Source organism: Lottia gigantea (genome assembly GCF_000327385.1).
Source record: "Lottia gigantea unplaced genomic scaffold LOTGIsca_50, whole genome shotgun sequence".
In the NCBI taxonomy this organism is placed as follows: domain Eukaryota; kingdom Metazoa; phylum Mollusca; class Gastropoda; family Lottiidae; genus Lottia; species Lottia gigantea.
The window spans coordinates 1397129-1408972 of record NW_008709716.1 but is presented as its reverse complement, the minus strand read 5'-3'; the positions used below and the strand labels follow the sequence as shown (position 1 = coordinate 1408972).

Below are 11844 nucleotides of genomic sequence, written 5' to 3'. Positions count from 1 at the left end.
GTTTCATTTTGAAATCATTAAGCTTCATTTATGATTGATCATTTTGTTTTTTAAATATTTCAGCATGTGTGTCTGTGTTTTATTTGTTTAATTTACAGTACCTACTTCAAGACTAAAAAAATTATTTCTCTAGCTTAGTTAGATTAATATTGTTCATTGAATAAGCAAAAACATACCATAGTAATCACAGCTCGTGTGTGACCTAATAAGTTATTAAGAACTATTGTTTAATGAAAAAGGTTACATAAAATACCAGTAATTCATGGAAAAATTCAATATTTTGAGACACAAAATAATTTACATGACATGGCTACAATGCAAATTATTGAAAAAATGGTTATGTTATCTTTATGTTAATTACTTCATAGTGTTAACAACTTTTTCTTGTCTTTATTCTAAAGGTCAGGTGCTCCAGAAGGACAACCGCCTCGTGACATGTCTAGTAAGCGAATGCAACAGACTCAAGCACAGGTTGATGAGGTAACTATTTATGTAACATGAATTATAATAGCAATAGCCTTCTATGACTTAAGTAAGTAATTATTTCTTGACAAACGCTGGTACAAGTTCGACACATTGCACTGCTCATAAGTGGATGCCTGTTACAAGATTTCAGATGGAACAACTATCAAAAGTCTGAATCTCTCAACCAATGATCTAATGAAGACTGTCCTTAAAACCAGATAGCTTATTGTCTTAGAAGAAATCAAAGATATTTTGCATACTTCTTGATTGTCAAATTTGGATATTATGATAAAATGAATTCAACTTTTAACAAATTTGTCAAATCAACAGAACACAATTTAATGAAGAATGCCAACAGATCATGGATGGCAAGTGTAGTAAATGAAACGAACACAAACAAACCAGATCTTTTTTAATTGGATTAGTGTATTAATTTGTTAATTATATTACAGGTTGTTGATATCATGAGGGTAAATGTTGATAAAGTCTTGGAAAGAGATCAGAAAATATCAGAGTTAGATGACAGAGCAGGTACATTGTTCACTAAATCACTCAAATTGAAATGTTTTTTTGAATTAGATTATTGTATATGTTATTTCATTCCTATACAACAGTAAAGTGAGCACATTAGGAAGTGATCCACTATCTTAATCTAACCTTTCTTTTCAAATTTGATAGATGCATTACAAGCTGGTGCTTCTCAGTTTGAGGCTAGTGCTGGTAAACTCAAACGAAAATATTGGTGGAAAAATTGTAAGGTAAGAATTCTACTCCTGTCCCAAGTCAATTAATACTGATTGATTGATAACAAAATCAACATTCTTAACTCTAACTCGAATCACCTCAAGTAAAATGTTGTCACATACCAAAAATTATATAATGGTCCAACAACAATGTTAAACTTCTTTAGTTGATAATTGGTTAAAGATAGTCAATGAATATTCAGGTGATTCAAAGATTAATTCACATATTGATACGAGCAGTTGCTGTATTGTTTAACTGCAAGTTAGTGTAAGATGATGTGTATGTTATTTATTTTTCTACCATTTACCCATTGTTTAGCTGTATTATTAATTAAGATATTGTAGAATTGCTCTAAGAATTATAAAGTAATGTTTTGGTAAGTTGTGGTAGTTAATAAAATGTGAGAATAATTGACTAGTATACTAGAATTATAAATGCCATTACAGATGATGATTATTTTGGGATCAATAGTGGCTGTAATTATAATTATTATAATTGGTGAGTTTCCAGTCATTGTGCTCTATAATTTCAGTGTATTATGTAGAGATTGACCTTTTATTTTGACTGCACTGTTTGATATTACCACTAGAGTAGTTGATGTTGAAATCTACTGTGTTAATCTATTTAGTTCATATTATTATGTATGATACAAGATTTTGTTTATTTTATTATATATGTTGTCAATGTCTTATTTCCAACCACAAGGATTGTTTATTTTATTCTTGTCACTTAAACAGTATTTATTTTGGTCTGTTGTTTATATTTTTTAACACGAGAACAAGAAGTAAACTTGTAGATTGATTGTCTCGAAGGTTTGATTCCTGAAAGCTGATTAGGTTATTTGGTGAATAATACATCTGTATGAACCTTAGAAGTATCTTCTCTAAGCTTGGACTGTTTATTTACAAGTTTTTGTTAGTGATCTTATCATATTCCTGAACTTTTTTCAGATATTTGATATTCAACAATTTAGGTTTTGAAATGGTAGGATATTTATGTAGTTATTCTTTCTTCACATAATTGTCATTTTGCCAAGCCCAGAATTCTGTAACTTTAAACAGCCATTGTAGATGTTGAGGGAAGTGTCTAAGAGCTGATACCAAGGGTCTGAAATAACAGCATTCGGCATATGAATTGAAAGTACGTAGGCATTCTCAGCATTTAATCTTCCTGTTGATAGATTTCCATTGAAATATGTGGATTTTTTTATGCTCTTCACTTTTTTTTGTTTCAAATCAAATCAGGAAGCCATGTGTTGGTGAACTGGGAGGACAGTTAATCTCTTGTAGAATATATTCAGCAAATATTTTGATTACAAACTTAATGTAGCATATCATAACAGTTAAAAACAATGATTGCTTACAACCTACAAAATACAAGGACAATTTTTTGTGCAGATTGATCTGTTTGAAATGTTGTCATCTATAAGATAACACTCATATAGTACATATTATTTTTCGGTTCTTGTCTGACAGTGTTAATGATCAAATTGACTCTAGATAGTTTAATTTTTCAATTGTGACAAGTTTGGAGATAAATTTGGTATCTGCTCTGTTTTCTGTAGTAGATTAAGGTATTAATAAGAATACTTCCATTGAGATACTCAGTTTGTTGGAGTCTTATAATGTATCATGCCTATATATATATCCTCAGAAAAGAGTTTAGATAAACGTTAAAAAGTCTTTGCCCATAGTTTTTTTTTTTCGTGCTGGGAAGCTCGATAGAGACTACAGTTTTGATCCAATCTTGATCGAACTTGGTATGTATGTATATATTGAGATTTCGGTCTAGTTTGAAATTGGTATTATTCATATGAACTGTTTCAGTGTAATTGCCCTTGTGTGTACACCGATGATTGAGTTTGATGATAATCTGTTTTTGAGGTTTTGCCTTTACTTATAAATATTTTAAAGATTATTTGAAAATTCATAATCAGGCCAATAAAGATTTTATCATTTCCGACAGCTAGTATTGACCGTATGTTACCTTCCTTGGCAAGCTATCTTGCATTTATAGTATTGTTGATTATTTTTTTAGTTCTGCCTTTTTGCAAACAGCACATATTTGCTTTCAATTTTCACAAATATAGTTTGTTAGCATAGATGTTGTAAACTTATTATTTCAGATGTGGGCTATTTTAATTAGTGTTATCGTTGTTATTATTATCATTATTGTTGGTAAGTTCACCTTAGTTTTAGTTTTATAATTTTATTTAGAATATTGAATGTTTGTATGTTTTGTTACACTTAGTTTAATATCACTTCATGACAGGTGAGACAGGTCAAAATTCAACCTTTTTGTATATTTTGAGAATATGTAAATTGTAGTTTACAGAAGAAAACAAAATAGGTTGAGTACTGATGATATAAACATTTTTTTTTACCAAGTAAAGAAAACTTAAGTCTAATTTTGGTCTTCATCTGAGATTAGGCCTGAAGTATATTTCTTGATCCTGGGCCAAGGATTCTCCAACATTTTCTACAGCCACACAATAACCTGAAAATCAAGAAAATTTGTACTGGTATTTCTAATAAGAAACATCAATAAATCAAACAATTGCATGGTTTGAATGAAGAACAATTCTTGGACCTATCTTCACCCTCTAACCTTTTAATGCAATGACATCTTAAATCGTGTAGTTATGTTTAAAACTGTCTCACTGATGAAATTGAAATGTTTTTTATTTTATCTGTAATTGTGTTTTTGTGAAATGATTAATCAAGATTTATTTCAGTATAAAGGTTTGTATGAAATCATCTGTTGAAATACTAATATAAAACAGCACAAGATATATAGGTAAATCAATAGCTTCTGTTGATTTACCTATTGTGTTGTTTGGTTGTGAATCATTTCACTTGATAACGTTACCTGTATGTGTTTCGAAACTTAGTATGTAATAAACCTAGAAGTAGTATATCCATATAACTTGTGTTCTTAATATAAAAATTGTGTTTAAAAAATTGAAATAAATGTTTTTTTTTTAGTCTGGGCTACTACAGGGTAATAAAAGGTATTAACATGTTAAATATATCATACAATCTGGAAGAATGTTGTCTTTCCTCACTATCATTTATTTTAGGTTACTGCCTTGTTTTATTTTTAGTTTATCCACTTATGTTACAAGGAATTGCGATGACCAATGACAAGGGTTTTATTTCTATTTATTAATTAAAATCTAGATTGTTTGTTGTTAGCAAATTCTTACAAACAGTTAAAATAGGTTCCATTAATTGCCGACTATTGATTGTTCGACATCTTTATCCCAATTCAAAAATGTTGTTTGGCATGCCTAAAGGCTTGAGAAATACATTTTTGAGGCTTGTGTTATGAGTAATATTAATTTATTGGTTATTGTTTTTTACACACCCACACCTTTCTATGTGAAAGTATCCTTATATACAATTTTTATCCCATTTTGATAAAACTTGGTATTTGTATTTGTATGCGTATAGTATTATCTGCCCTGATATTAAACCCTGTAATTTTGCATACTGAAATACTTGAGTTCCTATTGTTTGATTTTCTTGCGATGTAGTAGTCCGAAACATCTGCCTCTATTCCAGCCTCTGATGGATATTTTGACAGTTGTCAGCGGAGTCAGAAGAAAAAGATCCGGTTAAATGGGGATTTTCCACACCTCCAAATATGTTTTTTTTTTAAACATAATATTGAATAACTTTTAAGATGATTGTAAATTAGTGTTGGGCATCGCTGTAAATTTCGTTTTTATTAGTATCAGGTGACCTTAATACCTTTATGGCTGTGCACGCAGTTTTAAATGGCTGATGCTAGATCAGTTTCGCCAAAAAAACTTTGATGGAGCCAAAGACATGACATAAATGGTATAGGGAGAAAATGATGACTGAACTACAAAAAAATATTCATCTTTCCATATATACCTGGGTTTTGCAGATCCCAGGTAGCTAAATAGGTTTAAAACCCCTACGGATATGCGGAGTGTCCCTGTTGAACAGGGCTTTTTGTTTCTGTCTCTACACCAGCTGACATCTGTCTAAACAGCTATCAGAGGCTGGAATAGAGACAGATGTTTCGGTCTAGGCATGTAGGTAAATGATCAGATTTGCAGAGATTAACAAATATTAACCCCCTGGATCTTGAAAACGAAAAAGAGATAGCTCCTTTAATTTTCAACTAATTTTCATTTCCACGTGGTATAAGGTATGTAGTAAAATATGAAGTTAAAGTGAGAACTTGAGCAGTTTGTATTGATGCCATCCCATGTGACCACCAGTATTGAAACTGCTTGAGGTCTTTGGTATTCAACCAGTTTTTAAACGCTCGCATGGAAATGTTGACGTACATTGCTGTCGCCCCTGTCAACCCGTCCACATTTCTTGTAGGCACAATAGAGGTAACAGCTTTTATCTGATCTTTATAAAACTTGGTATACATGTATATATTGATGAGATGTTGTTCAAGTTCAAAATTGGTCATAATCAGATGAACACTTTCAGATTTATTGCCCTTGACCTAGTATTGGCTTGTATGCACAATAAAGGCTACAATTTTTATCCATTCTTAATGAAACTTTGTATAAATGTATATATAGATCTCAATCAAGTTCGAAATTGGTAATGATTGGATGAATGGTTTTGGAGTTATTACTCTGGGCCCCGTTTCTCAAAAAATCGTACGACTTAAGATTAAACTTACGATTGTCTTAAGTTCACGATTAAGTGCGTTTCTCAAAGGCTATCGTAAGTGTCACGAATAATCTTACGATAAAAATTGTCGTATGACAAACCAACTTAGTAGCAGATGACAAATTGGTCATGAAAGGTGAGACGACAAGAAAATATATCTCTGGTAAAAGGGAAATCTTCATCTCAATAAAGCTAAATTTTAGAATAAAGCCATAGAAAGTAGTCTGTTGGCCTATTTTGGCAAGACCGTTTTCAAAGGTAATTGTTCATTGCAATTTAAAGAACTCGGAAATTTTGATTTCCACAGTCAATGAAACTTAATGATGATGTTATTGCTGTCATCGCCGAAGCGAAAAAAATGGCGGCTTTCAACTGAGACGAGGACAAAAAAAAAAAACAGAAGATGGTCAGTGCCACAATATCCTGCTCAGTCAAAGACACTCGGGGATCAAATCTGATGTCGAATTTTCCTTTTTTCCCGTTAAACACAGTTAAACATTGTGAAAAAAAGACCATTTGGTTCTACCACCTGATAGTTAAGACAGCTTTGATCACTCGTAAGTTTACACCAGAATTAGTTGTAGACTTACGATAAATTTGATCTTGCGATTTTTTGAGAAACGCCATTTAGGATCAAATCAACACTTACGACCTACTACTGATCATAAGATATTTTGAGAAACGAGGCCCTTGACTTGATACAATGCGTCAAATTTGGTTTGTAGGCCTGATAGACTGCAGTTTTTATCCGATCTTAATGAACTTAGTATGCATGTACATTGATGAGATCTCAGTAAAGCTTAAAATTTGAAACGATCAGATAGACAGTTTAGCAGTTATTGCCTTTGACTTTGTTGGAAACGCATCAGATTTGGCTTGTAGGAACAATAGAGATTACTGTTTTGGTATGCATGTAGATACTGATGAGATCGAAATAGGTAATAGGTGCATGAACAGTTTCCGAGTTATTGCTGTTGTGTGTATAGCAATGAGACCTTGTTCATGTTTTAATATGATGATGATTTAATGAACTGTTTTTCAGGTTTTACCTTGACTTAAAAATATTTTTAGATTTTGAAATTCATTATTTAGCTACTTTATAAAGTCTTAATTATCATTTCTGAAAGCTGGTAGTGGGCGTATGTTACCTTGCCTGGCAAAATATCTTCATAAAACTTGTTAAGTTTTTCTATTCACTAACTGCATGCAGAAGTGGGTGTATATTTGGATGTGTTCAACTATCTTAGGTTTTCTCTTTAACAGTTACCATCAAGTATTTCAAACATAAACTGTTTCTGTTTGCTTAGTGGAAGTAATTTTAGCTTTAGTGCCACATCATTTCTGCAGCACTGTTATTGAAATGGTTGATTGGAATAGGAAACCAATAATGAAGTAAATTATAAATCTAACTGGTTGTATAATTTTCAAAAGTAGCATATAGAATGATTAATGTTTGGAATATAGTGATGTTAATTGTTAAAGGAACTGTATAAATTATATAATTAGATGTATAAGCGTAGAATGTGTATGTAATATTAAAATAATACTAACCTAACTCCTTCTCTCTTTCTCTTTCCTGCTATTAGTATGGGTCACTCAGAAATACACATAATTCAGGTTATTCACTCTCTTTTTCAATTTTTGTCTTAATTTCATTTTTTTCTTAAATAATGCATGGTTTTAATTCTGATTAACTGAAACCAAGAACATTTTTTATGATAATAATATAAGTATTTATGAAAATTGAATATTTATAATTAAATGATTTTTATGGAAATATAATTTATTGATGATAAATGCAAATTATATGAAAATCTGAAACATTGGTGAATATCTGTATTACTTATTCTTTGACAGAATCTTTATAAAAGTGGAATCATCCACAGATATTATTGTTTGAAATATCAATGAAAGTAAATTACAAACTCTACATTTTTTCTTCTAATGCATGTTGATTAATCATGTATTTTTACTCAGCTTACATATTTTCATGTCTGCATGTTTATTTGAATAGTGATTGATATAATACAGATATTATTATTTTTTTGGTATCTACATGTATTCTTTATATTTGAATTACATTGAGTGAGGTCAGAACTCTGTGTTAGTGTTGGATTAGTGCACAAGTGTAGCACTAACACTAACATAACTGGTACCTTATAAAAAAAAGTTTCCCAAAGTTCATATTAATTTCTTACAATCCTTACAATTGAATAACATTCAATTCTCTTTCATCGCCAATTATTTATGTAATTGTTGATGAAAGGATCACGTTGAATCCGGTCATGGTGATGGGTCCTAAAAGTTTGACTGAACTTAATATGGATAATACTGATATATTTACTACATTGGCTTATTATGACGTTTTATAAAGAAAATATCTAACAAATTGAATAGTTTTGAGTATAGATATGTGAAGTGGGCAATGGTCCATTATCTGTAGTCTTCATGTTAAGTAGGTGTAGTAATATGTGTTTTAATAATGCATGAAATATATTTTATAACAGACAAAAAAAAGGTATATCACAATTCTTTTTTGTATGGTTATCTTTGTTAAATTGTTTCATTGCCTTCTATTTCTAACACAGTACATAACAGTAAATTGAAATAATTCTTACAATTAATGAAAAGGTTAAAGTAGAACTCAATCTTTTGATCTAAATTTAAATTGATTAAACCTTTACCAGTATGTCAAGGGAATATACAATTTGATTTAAATCAAGAATTGATTGATGCAGATTGATATAGAACATAATCTATGAAAAAAGATTTCAAATTTTTACCATCCAGTAATAATCAATATTACATTATTAAAAGTAGAATTTATATTTTAAAGGGATATGATGGACTAAATGTCTGCTTCCCCATCTGATGAGCTGAATTTCAACTGACTGTTGTGATGGGTTTTCACAAAATGTACTGTTTTGAGCTCTATAATCAATTGCTAAAGCAGTATATAGATGAAAATTTGATATATCCCTTTAATCAGATAGATATGATAGAAAGTTTCAGATGAAGAATTATTTTGGAAGCATTATTATTATTATTATTTACCACTCGATAGCAAATCTAATATTGATAGCAGTTTAAATATAAATATTTAAAATAGATTTCTAAGTTACTATATTTAATTATAAATGTGATATAAAATGTGGAATGAAATGTTTAACATTTGTAATTTTATTTCTATTTTCAGTATGGGCAGTAGAATCTAATAAATGAAAATATGGTGGACAGATATTATTATTAATAGAAAAAATTATTTACAACAGGAACAATTTTTAACCCTCCTTTTGAAAATTCTACCTACATGTGATTAGATGTAAAAGGCATGTACTTCATGAAACAAACTTTATTCTTTTGTGGTTTATTCAATTGTATCTTAGATTGTTTCATGAATTACAACTACATTTGGTTAGTGACAAATTTTGTTTACACCAAGCCAAAGTTGTTTCCATTCTTAACATGTTTTGGTTGATGAGTAGAAATGAAAACCTGAATAGTTTAGAGTAAATGAGTTGGAAAAGCGTTATATAGACAAGTAGAAATAAAAATTCACATTTAATAGGGGCTTTTTATGATAATTAATCAGTTTACTGTGTTCATAGCTTGAACTTATGGTTATCACAAACAAAAAATAGATGCCAAGTTAAACCAATGACAAGATTCTATTCTATAAAATAAGAATACAGTATAGGAAATATTTCAATCACAGATGGTTAGGAATGGTGTCACAATTGGCTGCTAGCTTTTGTGTGTGAAGATGATTTAGTAAGACTCCACTGTACATATTGAGAAAATGTTATACATTATGCATTGTCACCATTTACCAAATAGAACAAGAGTTATTGTTATTGAAACAATGAAATCTGTGATTGACTTTATTGTCTCAATTTTCAATATAAAATTAATCTAAATATTAAGTATGCTAGAATACAGTATTGCATCAAATCAAATGATTTAGACAATAATTATGTTGAAACTGCATAATGAATGCATGATTACCTCCTGATTTGATTTTGATGAGGTCATAACTGATATGTTTTACTGTGTATTCAGGTCACAAAGTATGAAAGAGACATGCTCATTGACAATCTTTTATGTTAAATTATTAGCAAGGCTAAGTAAGTTATTGTACATCAGAATTATTAATTGGACAAGACAATTGGTTTCTGTCAAGGTAATACCTTACCATACATTGTAACATAACATTAGGAAAAATAAATTTAGTCTTTGTAACTAAATATCAAAGAATGTTTGTATGTCTTAATTCTAAATTTTCATTTGTACATTCGTTTTGTAAATAAAATTTTGTTGTTAATTTTAAATATACTATTATATGTGATAATATTTATGATTTAAAATAGTGGACTTTATTTATCATTATGTCAATTTCTTCATTTGACTTCGAATATTTTTATGTGTCCTCAATAAAATTCTACTGTCAATCTCAGAAAAAAAGCATCTATCATAAAGTAATTTATCCATCATGGTTTGCTATCTTGTCCATAGTCTTTACTAATTGTTTTTAGCTGTATTTCAATTTATGTTGTGATAAAGAAAAATAGCAAAATTCTCATGTATTTTTTCTCACCATACTTGGTTGCAACCAATTAGCAGCTTTCCAACTAGTGTGCATGTATTCTATTGGTAATTTGAATATCCCAATTTTGATACAAAGTTCTCAATTGGTTTCTAAAATATTCACTGGTTATGTTTTGCCAGTTTTGCCTCATATATGGCAATTTGACTTTATCCATGACTGCTATTTCTACCTGCATCGTTATTCCAAAGTTTTGTGACTATATATCATTGACATCTTGATCACAATGTGTATGTTATGACCATTGAAGAGATCAATGGAAGTGTGGAATATGATGGCTCTCTACATTCCACTTTCTATATTTATTATGATTAGAAGTAGGACTAAAATGTCATTAAATGTTGTTAGCACAAAGTGGTTAATGAATTATATTACTAGTACCTGGTGCACAAACGACAAAAACAGATAATTGAATAACATTTCAAAATTGTTGTCACCATTTTAGCTTTGAAAATGCACTTTTCTTTTTGCATTATACTACTACTGCATAGGCATCTTTACAATGTCAAGCTATTATGACCTTCAGATTATACCTTGACTAAAATAGCATCATGGAAGTTTGTAAATACATTCATTTGATTGGATTGTAAGCTAGCAAATGTCAGAATCAGAGAACTGGACTCAAAGTCTGTAAATACTAAGACATAATGGTTACAGTCTTTCTGTCAATAGTTCTGATTGATGAAAGGTGGCTAATAGGTTGTAATAGTTTGATATTGTAAAGATGCTGCATAGGTTGATGACATAATGTTCCTTTTTTCACTGAATTAGTTCACTGGAAATGTTCTATGACAGAAGGAATCCTATTTTTGGTCCAAATATTATTTAAACTGTTCAAAATGATTTAAGATATATATTTATTTTATTTCCATTACTTAGTTAAATTATAGCTGTGTTATAGCACTTAGTGATAAACTTTAATAGTTTGGGTACAAAACCTTTAAATAGTTCAGCACCTAAAAATAGTATTAACTTTAAAATGTTGTCATATGTAGACCACAGCCCCAATATAACAATTGCATTAAAGAACTTAGTTATTTGATTAATTTCTGGTGTTAATGAAGATTTCTAAAAGAAGTGCTAATATTAGAAATAGCCTGAATTGTGTCCCCATTAGAATCATCTCATTATATATAATATTATTGTACATTGTAAAATTGGATGTTAATGTATGGAATAAATAGTCTGTTTTAAAAAGAGAAATTTAACGTTTAAAGTTTTTTTTTATGAATACATCTACATTCATGTGTTCTTGATCAGTTGTACATATGCTTGCAGCATTATATGTAAAATAATTGTTGTCCTTACCATCTCCTCTCAGAATGAAAGCAAAATGTGCAGTAACATGAAGAATTGACAACTTTATTG

At 29.9% G+C, this 11844-nt stretch overlaps 1 protein-coding gene across 1 annotated transcript; it reads left to right on the top strand.

The window, feature by feature from the left end:
* Positions 1 to 405: 405 nt before the first annotated feature.
* On the top strand, positions 406 to 1760 carry LOTGIDRAFT_125455 (hypothetical protein; the record flags this gene model as incomplete). The annotated part of the gene is made up of 4 exons (XM_009062290.1): positions 406 to 480; positions 918 to 996; positions 1144 to 1223; positions 1656 to 1760. Coding segments are annotated over 4 exons (339 nt in total), but the record flags the coding sequence as incomplete, so codon positions are not given.
* Between the last annotated feature and the right edge of the window lie 10084 nt (positions 1761 to 11844).